Source organism: Mandrillus leucophaeus, unplaced genomic scaffold (assembly GCF_000951045.1).
Source record: "Mandrillus leucophaeus isolate KB7577 unplaced genomic scaffold, Mleu.le_1.0 Scaffold12, whole genome shotgun sequence".
NCBI classification, from domain to species: Eukaryota; Metazoa; Chordata; class Mammalia; order Primates; family Cercopithecidae; genus Mandrillus; species Mandrillus leucophaeus.
In genome coordinates, this window is record NW_012100320.1 from 4,934,736 (window position 1) to 4,951,681 (window position 16,946).

General features: G+C 39.9%; 1 protein-coding gene across 1 annotated transcript in view; it reads left to right on the plus strand.

Annotated features, from left to right (window-relative positions):
• The window catches only part of ZWILCH (zwilch kinetochore protein), a 45,294-nt gene that overhangs the window by 10,898 nt on the left and 17,450 nt on the right, over positions 1–16,946 (plus strand). The window contains 9 exon segments of the mRNA XM_011968444.1: positions 416–534; positions 3,761–3,960; positions 5,442–5,512; positions 6,176–6,331; positions 8,816–8,887; positions 12,115–12,208; positions 12,685–12,740; positions 14,439–14,544; positions 15,082–15,161. Coding sequence (XP_011823834.1) covers positions 416–534; positions 3,761–3,960; positions 5,442–5,512; positions 6,176–6,331; positions 8,816–8,887; positions 12,115–12,208; positions 12,685–12,740; positions 14,439–14,544; positions 15,082–15,161 — 954 coding nt within the window.

The following is a 16,946-nucleotide window of genomic DNA, read 5'->3' on the forward strand; positions in this document are numbered from 1 at the left end:
TTTTTTTTTTTTTTTTTTTTTGGTAGACACAGGTCTCCCTGTGTTGCCCAGGTTTGTCTCGACCTCTTGGGCTTAAGTGATCCTCCTCAGCCTCCCAGAATGCTGGGATTACAGGCATGCGACACCATGTCCTGCTGAGCACTTCCTTTTCTAAAAGCATCGGTTGCTTCCTTTGCCATTAGCAACTAAGGTCAGTATCTTTTTATAGGACAGTGGAAATGCTCCTAATGGATTTTTTGGTACCATGCTAGTTTGTGGCTATTCTTGCCAAAACCCAATCATTTGTGCTTAAGGGTATAGAAATAAGTACCCTTGTTGTATGTTCTGCTTGTCATTATTCTGTAGCATAGTAAAGAATCGACTGTTATTTTAAGTGCTCTTTTGTCTGGTTAAATAACTAAGAACATTTTTAAAGCCTTTAGAAAAGGAAGAAACAAGTCATATTGAAGAACTTCAATCTGAAGAAACTGCCATATCTGATTTCTCTACTGGCGAAAATGTTGGACCACTTGCTTTACCAGTTGGGAAGGCAAGGTAGGTTTTCTCTTATGCTGAGTAAGGGTGGTGACTAGGATTTAAATTGAAACATTCTTATAAACATTGGGAAAAATAGGCCTCTAGCCCTTATATCTTCCTTCATCTCCCCAACCCCCCATAAGTATACCCAACTAAGGATAGTTCTACTTAAATATCTGATAGGTATCCCAAATGTGACCAAGAATACTGCAGTTATCTTCCCTTTCTCTACATCTCTATACCAATTTATTGTTGTTTCTCAATTGTTTTCCTTATGTGTAATCTGGTTCCCCTCCAGTCTTTCTTCCTGTCTTTCTTTCACTCTTCCAAGTGAAAGCCTGACCAAGCTTCTTTCCTGCTTAAAATCCTTTAGTGGTTCTTTATCGGCTTCATGATAAAACCCAAATTCCTTAAGAATGACATATAGGAACCTTCATTGCCTAGCCCCACTGGGCCTCCACCAGGGGTGGTACCACACCCAGAGGGAATTGGAAATATAGGGGAGTATTTGGTTTGTCACAGTGACTGAGGGGAGCTACTGGCATTTAGTGACCCTGGGCCGTGGATGGCAAACATCCTGCAGTGCATGGGACTCTCCCGCACAATGAGCAGTTATCTCACCCAAGGTGCCAGTAATGCCTCTGTTAGAAACCTGAGAGCCTCTGGCTACCTCTCCAACTTCGCTTCCTGCCTCCCCACTGTGTGGCTATGCATAGTTCCCTCTGTCCAGCCCAGTCCAGCCTCCGCCTGCCTCCAAAACGAGAAAGTCCTTGTCTTCCAGATGTTCTGGTGGATATAGTCATGGAAATACTAACAGAATGGTATGAGAATGATAACTACTGTAATAACATTCACAAAATGATTCCTTCATGCTGGTTTTTATTTTCCTCTATGGAAGTTTCTTTTTTCTTTTTTTTTTTTGATCCGGAGTTTTGCTCTTATTGCCTAAGCTGGAATGCAATGGTGCAATCTCAGCTCACTGCATCCTCTTGCCTCCTGGGTTCAAGTGATTCTCCTGCCTCAGGCTCCTGAGTAGCTGAGATTACAGGCATACACCACCATGTCTGGCTAACTTTTTGTATTTTTAGTAGAAACGGGATTTCACCACGTTAGCCAGGCTGGTCTTGAACTCTCACCTCAGGTGGATCCACCTGCCTAGGCCTCCCAAAGTGCTGGGATTACAGGCGTTAGCCACCATGCCCAGCCTAGAAGTTTTAAAAGTTTAATCAGCCTTTTCCTTCATAGGTCCTTGATTTTAGTCATATTTGGCCTGTTTTCTCCCTACAACTTTAATGTTATTTATTTGTATTATTTTCTCCAGCCAGTGTTTATGTGGGTTGATTGATGTGCTTATTTCTTTGCTCTCCATTTCTTCTTGCATTTTCCTTCTGGGATTATTTCACCTCTTTTTGGAAATAAAATCCCCTGGAAATTTTTTTCCTGGACATCTGTTGGTAATCAATTTAGTTTTCATGTCTTTGAAAAATAAAAATGTAAGCCACATTTTTTGGTGACTTTTAATTTTGATATACTTTCAAATTTACAGGAAAGTTACAAGAATAGTACATGAACTTCTGTATATCCTTAATCCAGATTCACCAGTTGCTTAGATTTTGCAGCATTTGCTTCTTTTTCTTCTTCTTCCCCTTTTCCTTTTTCTCTCTCTTGTATGTCTTTCTAGATAGATATATGCAAAGCAGTATATTGCTATATATGTATTCATATATAGGTAATATGTATATTGTTACAACTATATATCATTATAACAATACGTTTATAACTATATATTCTTATAACTATAGTCTGTGTGTATGTGTATGTGTGTGTATATATATATGGTAATATACACACATACACCATTTTTAAAATGAAAGTATTGACAATGTAGTGAAGATATGGTACTCTTTTACCCCTAAATACTCCTCTTTGTATTTTCTGTGAACAAATATATTCTTTTACATAACCATGGAACAATGATCAGAATCTGGAAATCTAATATTATTACAATACCGTTATCTAATCAGAGCCCATATTCAAATTTTGTTAACTGTCTCACTAACTAATGACTGAGCATCATTTTGTGCTTATTGGCTCCTACTTCTTTCCTTTCTGTTTTTTTTGAGGCAGAGTCTCACTCCGTTGTCCAGGCTGAAGTGCAATGGCGCGATCTCAGCTCCCTGCAACCTTTGCCTCCTGAGTTCAAGTGATTCTCCTGTTTCAGCCTCCTGAGTAGCTGGGATTCAGGTGCCTGCCACCATGCCTGGCTAATTTTTGTATTTTTAGTAGAGATGGGGTTTTACCATGTTGGTCAGGCTGGTCTCAACTCCTGACCTCGTGATCCGCCTGCCTTGGCCTCCCAAAGTGCTGGGATTACAAGCATGAGCCACTGCGCCCAGCCTGGCTCCTACTTACTTCTTTAGATTAATCTCACATCCTACCTCTTCTACTGAACTTCCACTTCTGCTGAACCCCCAGTCCTCACCATATTGAAGCTCCCTGCTCATAGTAGCTCGAATCCTGTCATACTCTGTCACTTTCTGGTGCATGCATTTTGATTTGCCTGGTGAATCTATTAATGGATAAAGTATACATATATATACATCTTGCTATTTAAGTTTTAGGTTGTTGTTTCTGTGAGACCTCTCATATCTTTTTTTTTTTTTTTTTTGAGATGGTGTCTTACCCTGTCACCCAAGCTAGAGTGCAGTGGCACGATCTGGGCTCACTGCAAGCTCTGCCTCCTGGGTTCACGCCATTCTCAGCCCCTCGAGTAACTGGATCTACAGGCACCCGCCATCACACCAGGCTAATTTTTTTTGTATTTTTAGTAGAGATGGGATTTCACCGTGTTAGCCAGGATGGAAGACCCCTCGTATCTTTTAAAAGAAAATTCTGGCTGGACGTGGTGGCTCACGACTATAATCCCAACACTTTGGGAGGCTAAGGCAGAAGAATTGCTTGAAGCGAGTAGTTTGAGACTAGCCTGGGCAACACTGCAAGACACTCTCTCTCTACAAAAAATAAAAATAAGCCTGATGCAGTGGCTTGTGTCTGTAGTCCCAGCTACTTGGGAGGCTGAAACAGGAGGATCACTTGAGCCAAGGAGGTCGAGGCTGTAGTGAACTATGATTGCACCACTGCATTCCAGCCTGGGCAACAGAGTGAGACCCTGTCTCTCAGAAAAAAAAGAAATTCTTGAATTGGAAATCTCTGTCTATAATTTGTCCTTACTCTTGTTTTAAAGGCAGTTAATTGGACTTTACACCATGGCTCACAATCCTAATATGACCCATTTGAAGATTAATCTGCCAGTTACTGCCCTTCCTCCCCTTTGGGTAAGATGTGACAGTTCAGATCCTGAAGGTACTTGTTGGCTAGGAGCTGAGCTTATCACAACAAACAACAGCATTACAGGAATTGTCTTATATGTGGTCAGTTGTAAAGGTGAGTGCTGTCTCTAGAGTGTGTGTGTGTGTGTATGTGTGTATTTATTCATTTGTATAGTTACTGTTTCATGTTTTTTTACGAAAATTGATATTGTTATGACATAAGGTAGAACTTGCATTAATCACCATAAATCTACTCTAGTATGTAACTTGCAGCATGTGGGAGGTATTCCGGAAACACCAGAAACAGATCTCCAAAAGTCTGGACAAGAGGTTTACACTTGTCTGATTTGGGTTTCATTTTATTTCTACGCGTATATTATTGAAAATTTTCATTGGAAGATACAAACTGACAATATGTTTCCAGTCTCAGACATTTAATTGTATTTTTGGTAGTAGTATTGACCCTCATTCCACTTTATTTTTTATTTGTTTATTTATTTATTTTTTTTGAGATGGAGTCTCGCTCTGTCACCCAGGCTGGAGTGCAGTGGCACAATCTCGGCTCACTGTAACTTCCGCCTCCTGGGTTCAAGCAGTTCTCTGCCTCAGCTTCCAGAGTAGCTGGGATTACAGGCATCCATCCGCCACCATGCCTGGCTAATTTTTTTGTATTTTTAGTGGAGACGGGGTTTTACCGTATTGGTCAGGCTGGTCTTGAACTCCTGACCTCATGATCCACCCGCCTTGGCCTCCCAAAGTGCTGGGATTACAGGCATGAGCCACCGCGCCCAACCTCCACTTTATTTTTTATTTACTTTTTTTTAGAGACAGGGCCTTACTCTGTAGCCCAGGTTGGGGTACCATAGTGCCTTCATAGGTCACTGCAGCCTCAAACTCCTGGGCTCAAGTGATCCTCCCACCATAGTCTCCTGAATAGCTGGGACTACAGGAGAGCACAACCATTCCCAGCTAATTTTATTTTTATTTTTAATTTGTTTTTAAAAGACGGTCCCACTATATTGCCCGGGCTGGTCTTAAACTCTTAGCCTGAAGCAGTCCTCCCACCTCAGCCTCCTGAGTAGCTGGGATTATAGGCAAGTGCTGCTGCGCCTGGCTGTTCCACTTATATTCTTTTTTTTAGTTTTTTGAGGTAGGATCTTACTGTCACCCAGGCTGGAGTGCAGTGGCGCAATGATGACTCACTGCAGCCTCAACCTCCTGGGCTCAGGCAATCCTGTCACCACAGCCTCCCAAATAGCTGGGACTACAGGCACATGCCACCACACCTGGCTATTTTTTTAATTTTCTGTAGAGACAGGGTCTTGCTATGTTGCCCAGGCTGGTCTCAAACTCCTGGATTCAAACGATCCTCCCTCCTCGGCCTCCTAAAGTGCTGGGTTTATATGTGTGAGCCACCATACCCAGCCCACTTTCATTCTCTTATAAACATTTCACTTATCTATGATTTGAAATTTAATTTTAGCAGTTATTTTGTTGAGCTGCAGTACACTGAGAATGTGAGGGATTGCAGTTTTGTAGCTCTAACAATGTAATTTTGAGTTGTGCCTTTACATGTCTTTCTTTCATTTCCTATAGCTGATAAAAATTATTCTGCAAATCTTGAAAACCTAAAAAATTTACACAAGAAAAGACATCACTTGTCTACTGTAAGTGTTTTGCTTCTACTCATATTATTTTCTTCAAATTGTTATCAACCTGCCTTCCTAGTTTACAGGTTTTTTTTCACTCCTAAGATGACTAGATATCTTTCTGTAGTATGAATATGTTTATGTTTTTTTTCATATCAGCTAATGACCAAAATTAAAATGCCTTCATGCCTTTTAGCTAATCTTTGTGGGTTTTTTTTTTTTATTTTTATTTTGAGACGGAGTCTCGCTCTGTAGCCCAGGCTGGAGTGCAGTGGCCAGATCTCAGCTCACTGCAAGCTCCGCCTCCCGGGCTTAGGCCATTCTCCTACCTCAGCCTCCCGAGTAGCTGGGACTACAGACGCCCGCCACCTCGCCCGGCTAGGTTTTTTTCTGTATTTTTTAGTAGAGACGGGGTTTCACTGTGTTAGCCAGGATGGTCTCGATCTCCTAACCTCATGATCCGCCCGTCTCGGCCTCCCAAAGTGCTGGGATTACAGGCTTGAGCCACCGCGCCTGGCCATCTTTGTGGTTTCAAAGAATTGTCTTACTTTTCCATTTGGGATAAAAGTATGGCATGTGTGCTTTTTCTTCTTTGGGGACAAGGATCAAAATAGTTTGGGTAATGGGCTTTTGGCCGTGTGGAAGCACAGCTAAATGGTCTGCTGGGTGCACTCTTTTCAGGTAACATCCAGAGGCTTTGCACAGTACGAGCTCTTTAAGTCCTCTGCCTTGGATGATACAATCACAGCATCACAAACTGCGATCACTTTGGATATTTCCTGGAGTCCTGTGGATGAGATTCTTCAAATCCCTCCACTCTCTTCAGCTGCAACTCTGGTAAGAGTGGACCCTATTTCGTTTCCAGGTTCATGAGAGTCCTAAATGTTGGTTTACTTGCTTGTTGCTGGTGCTCCATGCTTCTAGTCTCGGCACTTGCTGGGTATGAGCTTGGACAACTCTGAAAGGCCCACCTTGCCACTAACGTCTCACCAGGGCAGCCAGTGAAGGTTTTGTCAGGTGATCTGATCTATCAGTTGCCCTCAGCCCTATAGTAATATAACTGAAGAATTTTCTAGTGACGAATAAAGTCTCCTGAGTGGTGACTCAAGTGAATCCATGTTTTTTTGTTTGTTTTGTTTTGAGACAGGGTCTTACTCTGTCACCCAGGCTGGAGTGCAGTGGCATGATCACTGCTCACTGCTGCCTCGAACTCCTGTGCTCAAGCAATCCTCCCACCTCCGCCTCCTGAGTAGCTAGGACTACAGGCAAAAGCCTCCACACCTAATTTTTTAAACTTTTTTTGTAAGGACAGAGTCTCCCTATGTTTTCCAAGCTGGTCTCAAACCTCTGGGCTCAAGTGATCCTCCCACCTCCACCTCCCAAAGTGGCTCACGCTGGGATTACAGGCGTGAGCCACTGTGCCTGGCCCTCTTATTCTTAAAAGGGTAGAGATATTGGTAACACATCAAGAATCATTATAATATTAAGCCCTTTCACTCTATATGTACATTTCTAGGAATCTGTCTTAAGAAATTAGTCAAAATTGGCCAGGCACAGTGGCTCACGCCTGTAATCCCAGCACTTTGGGAGACCGAGGAGGACAGATCACAGGGGCAAGAGTTCGAGACCAGACTGATCAATATGATGAAACCCCGTCTCTACTAAAAATACAAAAGTTAGCTGGGTGTGGTGTTGCGCTCCTGTAGTCCCAAATACCCGGGACGCTGAGGCAGAAGAATCGTTTGAACCCGGAAGGCAGACGTTGCAGTGAGCCAAGATCGTGTCACTGCACTCCAGCCTGGGCGACAGAGTGAGACTCTGTCTCAAAAAAAAAAGAAATTAGTCAAAGTTGCTAACAGAAATTCATGTGTAAGATATTCACTGCAGTGATATAGCTGTGTTTCCAAAATACTATAAACAAAACCAAAATGTTCAGTAGGGTATAGTTAAAATGGATTTCTTTTCTTTTTGAGATGGTGTCTCCCTCTGTCTCCCAGGCTGGAGTACAGTGGCGTCATCTCGGCTTACTGCAACCTCGCCTCCCTCCCAGGTTCAAGCAGTTCTCCTGCCTCTGCCTCCCAAGTAGGTGGGACTACAGGTGCATGCCACAATGCCCAGCTAAATTTTTTGTATTTGTAGTAGAGACGGGGTTTCACCATGTTGGCCAGGCTGGTCTCGAACTTACCTCAAATGATCTGCCTGCCTCGGCCTCCCAAAGTGCTGGGATTACAGGCATGAGCCACCATACCTGGCCTAAAATAAATTTTATGATGAAATATTTTACAGTCTTTAAAAGCATGTTTTAAAATGTCGAATATTAATAATAGGATGTGCTTATTACGCAAAACTAAAAAAGAAAAAGTATAAAATTATTTATGTAATGGGATCTCAATTATATTTTAAAAAATATATATACACAGAAGCCTGGATAGTGTTAATAGTGGTTCCTTCAGAATGGCAAGATTATGGATAATTATATTGTTTTTTTGAGACAGTCTTACTGTCACCCAGGCTGGAGTGCAGTGGCATGATCTCAGCTGACTGCAACCTCTGCCTCCCAGGTTCAAGCAATTCTCCTGCCTCAGCCTCCTGAGTAGCTGGGATTACAGGGGCGTGCCACCACACCTGGCTAATTTTTGTAATTTTAGTAGAGACCAGGTTTCACCAAGTTGGCCAGGCTGGTCTTGAACTTGTGACCTCAAGTGATCCACTTGCCTCAGCCTCCCAGAGTGCTAGAATTACAGGTGTGAGCTACCACACCCGGTCATGGATAATTATATTTATACTTTTCCTGTAATAGGAATTTACATACATTGGCATTTACATTATTCTTTTTCTTTTTTTATGTTTGCAATCTTAGGTTTGTAAGACATTGACTTCTGGCTAGGACAGCACACTTTGTTTAGTTAGAAGGAGTCTAATAAACAAATTTATTGGAGACTTCATTTTGGTTTGTGATAATGATAAGTTATCACTGAATCTTGAGATATATTTATTTAAATTTCTCCTACCTTGTCCTCCTGGAAATTCCTTGGGAAAAGGCAGGAGAGCATGTGAGGAGGGCAGTTGTTCCACATAGGTACAATTGTTTGTGGCATAGAAACAGGATACAGTGGTTATAACTTAGGTTATTGGGTCAAGATGGCAAAATCTCTGAGTGAGATGTTCTAAATGATGTGTTGACCTCATTTTTCAATTCACTGGTCCTTTATGAAATATATTTTTTAATGTGTGAAGGATAGTTTGAAATGCAAGTATAACACTTAGGTAGAGAAGATGGGATTAACAGTGGAAAACTGACGGACTTTGGAAACTTTTTAGAATATTAAAGTGGAATCGGGAGAGCCCAGAGGTCCTTTGAATCATCTCTACAGAGAACTTAAATTTCTTCTTGTGAGTATCCTTCCAGAATTCCTTTCCTTCAATCTCATGTTTTTATAAAAATATGTGTTATTGTTGTTTTTACTTAGGTTTGTATTCTTCAAAATTTGTTCAGATGTTATGTATCCATTAGATACTCTTGACAGTTTGGGCAGTTTAATTTTACTTATGTGGTAGTTGTCCTTACAATTAACGGGAGCATTAGGTCGTTACTGGCTACATTTCTCTTACCTTTTGTGGTGGTGTTATTTTTTTTTAATTAATTTATTTATTTTTCCATTGTGTGTGGATACACCACATTTTGTTCATTCATCAGTCGATTGACATCTTAGTTGTTTCTATTTTTTGGCTATGATGAATAACGCCTCCATGAACATTTACATACAAGTTTTTGTGTAGACATATTTTCACATGTCTTGGGTGGAGTTACTAGATCATATGGTAACTGTATATTTACCTTTTGAGGAACTGCCAAAGTATAACTATTGTCCAAAGTGGTTATGTTATTTTATATTTCTTTCAGTAGTATATGAGGGTTCTGATTTCTCTTCATCTTTGTCAACACTTGATATTGTCTGTTTTTTAATTATAGTCATCCTAGCGGTAGTGAAGTGGTATCTCTTTGTAGTTTTGATTTCATGTGCTCATTGGCTCCTGCTTATTTTTTTAGCTTAATCTCATCCTTTACTTCCATTGCCACTGAACCCCCAACCCTCACCACATCAAGCTCCTTGCTTGTAGCTCAGATCCTGTCATACTCTTATCACCTTCTGGTATGTGCCTCTTGATCTACCTGGTATGCACTTCTCCTACCTCCTTGCTAGGTGAGCTCTCTATGATAGTTGTACTGATCTCACAGAATGGCTTGTGTTGCTGTAGAACTCCACACATACCTCTTGTTGGTGTGTTTATAAAACACAGTAATTTGTTTCCTTATCTGTCTCCTCTACTAACTTGAGTGCCTGGTTCCCTATTGTGCCCTTACCATCTAGCATAGTACCAATTATTTTTGATACTTTTACTTCCTATGAGTAAGTACTATTTCCCTGTTTTTACAAAACTGATAGTTTTTCTACCTTTCTCACCTTTCTTCTTTCTTGAAAGCCCGTCTTTTAGGACCCTTACTGTGGGCCTCCATCATACTTTTGCCCTCACATCTCTGCCCTTCTCTCTCCACACCCCTGCAGAGAGCTGATCTACTCAGTGATTTGACTGACACCTTTGTGAGCAAGCTCCAAACCCTCATCTTTAGGCTGATAGCACTTCCCATCTTTCTAACTTCCACCACATTATTTCCCACTTGGGTAGAGTGCTATTGCTTCCAGAGTCAGTATGTCGAAAATGAAACTATCTTCTCCAGACTACATCCTCTTTGAAAACGCCCGCATTTCTGTCTGTGGTCCCATCATTCCTTCAGTTTCCTAGGCTAGAAATCTCATATTTCACTTTAGTAAGAACTATTATTTCTGTCACCACTACATACTACTATAGCTAGAAGCTGCCACTCTGCTATGTGCCACGCATGGTGCTAGCTGGTTCAGTTATTTTGCCTGAAGGTGACAAACTGGTGAATGGAAGAGCTGGCACAAATTTATTTAATTGTGTGTTTGCTTAATTCGAGTCTCCCTTAAAAAGCCACAGAATCTTAGATATACATGTGGCCATAGTCTCTCTGTGTTCAACCCCCTATATTTTATAAATGGATAGGATTTTTTCTTTAATTCCACATATACCTTGCTACCCTCCCCCCATACATATACAATTCTTTTTCTCCTTTGAAGTCTCTTTCACTGTGCTCATCTTAGTCAAAATCTTTACCATCTTCTTCTGGGACCACACTAATGATGATTCATTGTTTCTCAACAGGGGCACTATTGGCATTTGGGCAGGAACATTCTTTGTGATTTGAGACCATGGTGCGCACACCAAGATGTTTAACATCTCTGGCCCCCACCAGACTCCATGCCCCAAGTGCTCTTGTACTCCCAGTCATTTATGACAACAAAATTATATTCATATTTTTCTTTCTTTTTTTTTTTTTTTTTTAGACGGAGTCTCACTCTGTCACCCAGCCTGGAGTGCAGTGGTGCTCACTACAACCTCCGCCTCCCAGGTTCAAGTGATTTTCCTGCCTCAGCCTCCCCAGTAGCTGGGATTACAGGTACCCACCACCACGCCCAGCTAATTTTTTTGTATTTTTAGTGCAGGTTTGCACTAAAATACAGCGTGGATTGCCCCATTGGCTAGGCTGGTCTTGAACTCCTGACCTCAAGTGATCCACCCGCCTCAGCCACCCAAAGTGCTGGGATTATAGGCATGAGCCACCATGCTCAGCCATCTTCATATTTTTCTAAAGACCTCCCCCGGGGAGTGGGAGGTGATAGCATTTCAACTGGGAAATGTTGTATTTTCTCTTTCCTAGGAATCCATCCTTGGTACTTCTGATAGAGAAATTCTTAACTAGATCATGTCATTTTCCTGCCAAAAAAATCAACATTGGCTGTTTTCTGCCTATGAAACTGAAAAACTTTTGAAGATCCCTTAATGGTTTAGCTGTTGTTTCTTCTAATTCTATTTCCTGCTGCTGCTTTGTTGCTTTTTCTACTCTGGTTGGGATCATACCATCCTCTTCATCTTATTTCATGCCGTTTTCCTGCTAGCCTATGGTTCCCACATTTGAGTTGCAACTGAAGTTCCACGTTGTTTCACTGGCTATTGCAGCCTAACTTGACTGCTTTTTCTTAAGTCTGTTGACATATTGTATGTACATACACATTTTTATATTTTAATATAAACTTCCACTTACTATTTACATTTATTCATCCCCAGACTATTTCATTTGTCTTATCTGTCTGTCTTTGCCAAAGTTACAAGCATCTCCAGGGCAAACCCAGTATCCTCTGTAGCACCTATGCACTTGGCATCATTGTTCAGAGCACCATCTTTGGGATCAGACCATGGAGTATATGTCCTGACTCTGTCAGTTACTAATTGTGTGACCATGAGCAAGTTACTGAATCTCTCTTAGCCTCAGTAAGATGAGAATAATAGTATTATCTACCGTAGAGTTTTGTTAGGATTAAATAACATGTACTATATATAAAGCACCACAGCAGTACCTGGGATGTGATAAACACTCAAGAAATGTTACTGCAATTAATATTTTTATTACATACATCCTTATTGATTAAACAGTGTTTTCTGCTAACAAGTTTTTGGGGTTTTTAAATCTCCCGTAGGTTTTGGCTGATGGTTTGAGGACTGGTGTCACTGAATGGCTCGAGCCTCTGGAAGCAAAATCTGCTGTTGAACTTGTGCAGGAATTTCTGAATGGTGTATTACTTGTTTTTATTCATTGAGAATTTATACTTGCTTTGTTTAAATATAAGTTTCTCTTTAAGCTTGATATTCTTTTTTGATTGGAATGTATACAAAGCTATGAGATCTGTAATGGTCAGAGGAACAGCTTTTGTTCTGAATTGCTGATGGTAGAGAGCTAAGTAATCCTAAGAATTAATAAAATTTAATTTATGTTTGAGATTGAAGGAAAAAGGAGATGAAACAGTAGCCTCTGTATATCTAGCACGTGCCTGATGCCAGGTGTCAGGGGCTTTTCTGTTACCTCGGTTCATCTTCACACCCCCACCTGAGGGGTATCTATTATAGTCTCCACCAGAGAGTTCAGTGATTTGCTAAAATCCTCAGTTATGCTTCTACTGTCCCCATTTACCATTTGAAAATAGGATTAGGATGGAAATAATTTGGAAAGCAGAAAAATCAAGAGCTAATACACTTCTGCCACTTTCTAGACTTAAATAAGCTGGATGGATTTGGTGATTCTACAAAAAAAGACACTGAGGTTGAGGTAAGTGATTATTATCAGTTAGAAATAGACACAGAAATAGCTTTTAAAATTCAGTTATGCCGACATCTTTCATGTTGTACCATTGCAAATGGATTTGGTATATCAAGGCAGCATTTAGGGAGAATTTTTTTTTTTTTTTTTACTTTAAGTTCTAGGGTACATGTGCACAACGTGCAGGTTTGTTACATATGTATACATGTGCCATGTTGGTGTGCTGCACCCGTTAACTCGTTATTTACATTAGGTATATCTCCTAATGCTACTCTCCCCCACCCGCAGCAGGCCCCAGTGTGTGACGTTCCCCACCCTGTGTCCATGTGTTCTCATTGTTCAGTTCCCACCTATGAGTGAGAACATGCAGTATTTGGTTTTCTGTCCTTGTGATAGTTTGCTCAGAATGATGGTTTCCAGCTTCACCCATGTCCCTATAAAGGACATGAACTCATCCTTTTTTATGGCTGCATAGTATTCCATGGTGTATATGTGCCACATTTTCTTAATCCAGTCTATCAATGATGGACATTTGGGTTGGTTCTAAGTCTTTGCTATTGTGAATAGTGCCTTGGTAAACATATGTGTGTGTGTGTCTTTATAGCAGCATGATTTATAATCTTTTGGGTATATGCCCAGTAATGGGATTGCTGGGTCAAATGGTATTTCTAGTTCTAGATCCTTGAGGAATCGCCACACTGTCTTCCACAATGGTTGAACTAGTTTACACTCCCACCAACAGTGTAAAAGCATTCCTATTTCTCCACATCCTCTCCAGCACCTGTTGTTTCCTGACTTTTTAATGATCGCCATTCTAACTGGTGTGAGATGGTATCTCATTGTGGTTTTGATTTGCATTTCTCTGATGGCCAGTGATGATGTTAGGGGGAATTTCTGTTGATCTTTATTGTCAGCACTGGTTATTGTTTTCCTTAAGAACTAATAAATATTTTAATTTAATTTTATTATTATTATTATTTTTTGAGACAAGGTCTTGCTCTGTCACCCAGGCTAGAATACAGTGACTCCATCACGGCTCACTGCAGCTTTGACCTCCAGGGCTCAAGCGATCCTCCCACCTCAGGTCCTTGAGTAGCTGGGACTACTGGTGTGGACCACCATGTCTGGCTAATTTTTTAATTTTTTGTAGAGATGGGGGTCTCACTATATTGCCTAGGCTGGTCTTGAACTCGTGGGCTCAAGCAGTCCACCTGCGTTGGCCTCCCAAAGTGCTGAGATTACAGGCATAGCCACTGCCTGGCCAGAACTGATAAATATTTTTGAAGAGAACTGATATATATGTATTATTAGTTGCTCAATTGCAGAGAAGTAGAAATGAACATGTTAATATTACTGTAAGATGACTCTACCATCATATATTGGTATACTATAAGATCGTACTGTTAAACTAGATATATTCTCATCTGACAAATAGGAAAATGGAGACCAAGGTAATTTAATTATTTTTTTTACACGAAAGGAAAGCTGAATGCTCACTTTTAGGCATTATAGTTTTAAAACAATATTAAGGGTCTTGTTTTTCACTGTTGATTTGTATCTCCTCATTAGTGAATGAAGTTGTAGAAAATGCATTCATATCTTTGTGTGTGTTCATGAATCCATTTCTCAGAGCAGCATTTGAAGGCTTAAATTATTTCGCTTAAAAAAAAAAAACTGAGTATTCTCTGAAGCTTGCCTTTTTTTCAGACAGTGAAGCATGACACTGCTGCAGTCGATCGTTCCGTCAAGCGTCTTTTCAAAGCTCGGAGTGATCTTGATTTTGCTGAGCAACTGTGGTGCAAAATGAGCAGTAGTAGGTGTTCATCATTATTTAAATGTTTCCTCTTATTTCTTAGGTTTATTTTTAAGTCCTTTGGAAATACTACAGTGTGTACCACTAGTCTTGTGGGGAAGTCTGGTTCTTAACTTTATCTAATTCATTTCTAATGATACATTGGTACATTCTGCGTAAGAATTGTACTAAGACAAAGTAATTTGTAGAATTATCCTTTTCTCCTGCCTTTTTAAGTATAAGACTTAGGTAATTTTCATGCTCTATTTATGTGAACCAAAACATATACCTTACTGAAATTATAATTATTATAAAAAGGAAAAGATATTCTTTAGTATTTTACTAAGCGTGTTGTTTTTTGGCAATCTGAGTTTGATTTCTTTCTTTAGAAATGCATTAAATCTTTTTTTTTTTTGCCACTTTAATTTATTTCCCTTTCCCCTACCCATAAAGTACAGATTCTTGCTTTCTACTTCATTTGTGTATCCTTAAGATTAACGATATTTTTGATCTGTAGAAATACCCTGAAAATAATATTACACTGACTTGTTTTCCAAGGTGTGATTTCATACCAAGACTTGGTGAAGTGTTTCACATTGATCATCCAGAGTCTACAGCGTGGTGATATACAGCCATGGGTAGGTTTCGTAGTGTGTGTCAGATCATTTTCTCAGCAGCATGGCATGATGGTTAAAGACACAGGCTCTGAAGCCGACTGCCTGAGTCTGAATTTCAGCTCTGCTACTTTCTAGCGGTGTCAAGTTGGCCAGGTTCCTTTACTTTTCTGTGTCCCAACATCCTCATCTGTAAAGTAAAGGTAAGAATAGTATCTACCTCGTAGTGTTCCAGGATTGACTAATGTTATCCATGTAACGCACCTAGTGCCTAGCTCATAGTTAAGTGCCCAGTGTGTGTAAACTACTAATATTGTCATTGTTAAGTGTTGCTATGAATGAGTATTCTCATACACTACTGATGAAAATGCAAATTGGGATGTTCTCTAAAAAGCAATTTTGGTAATGTATTGAGATCCTCACAATGTATCATGGCCTTTGAACCAAGAATTCTTTTGTTAGGATGTACCCTAAGCTCATACACATAAATATATATCAAGACTTTATGTATCAGAATAGTCATCACAGCCTCATTTATATTGGCATAAAATTTTAAATTTCCCTTGCTAATGGAATGGCTAAGTAAATAATGATATAGCTGTATATGGCACATGTAGTAGTTGCTGAAAAAATGATGCTGACAAATGATATGGAGAAATGCTTAACAATATTCAATAAAAAGGAATATACACAATTATGTGAATGTAACTTTTGGAGAGAAAAATATGGAAACAAATATGCTAAAAATCTTAAGAGCAGTCACCTCTGGTGGAAGGGTTACAGATGACTTTTTCCAGTCAAGCGCGGTGACTCACACCTGTAATTCCAACTCGGGAGACTGAGGCTGGCAGATCACTTGAGGTCAGGAGCTCAAGACCAGCCTGGTCAATATGGTGAAACCCCGCCTCTACTGAAAATCAAAAAAATTAGCCGGGCATAGTGGCAGGCACCTGTAATCCGAGATACTCAGGAGTCTGAGGCAGGAGAATTGCTTGAACCTAGGAGGCGGAGGTTGCAGTGAGCTGAGATTGCACCACTCCACTCCAGCCTGAGCAACAGAGTAAGACTCCGCCTCAAAAAAAAAAAAAGATTTTTTCCAACTGTGTTATATCTACTTTATGAATTTTCCACAATGAATTTGTGCTACTTTTATAGTCAAGAAAAATCTAGGTAAAAAGTTAAAAACAAAAAGATTTTTAATAGGAATTACTTTAGATAATATGACTGCCAATTCATAATTATAAAAGTTATAAACTTTTATACGTGTGAACAAAGGTACATTCCAGAGTAAAGGCGTGCAAGCTCTGCTTAATTGGGTATTAGTGATTCTAGACATTTTAGTTTTAGCCATTGAATTTTTCTCTTGAGAGTTTCTGTGTTCATGAGATGTTTACAAGTATAACCTTACCATGTACTGAGTGCAAACAAAGTGAAACTATTTATGTATATATTGTAAAAAGACCTTGCAAAGATTATGATGAAAATTAAAGTAGAGAAATAGAAAGTAGTGCGAAAATGACAGATATTTTATATGTACCTGAAATGAATTAACATTTGGAACACATATTAAATTGTAAATTCACAGCTCTTTTTAATTTACAAATTATCAGGTTCGTATGTTGGATATTGTAGCCAATGAGGAGTTCCTTGTGATCATGCATGGACCATTGAGGGAGTTTGTTTTACTGCAGCAACAGATTTGTGGTGTAGATGAAGATGTTCAGTTGTGGAAAAGATGCCCAATAGCACTTAAATCAGCCAGGAGAAGAGAATTCCTAGTTGTAAAATTTCTTTTTTTTTTTTTTTTTT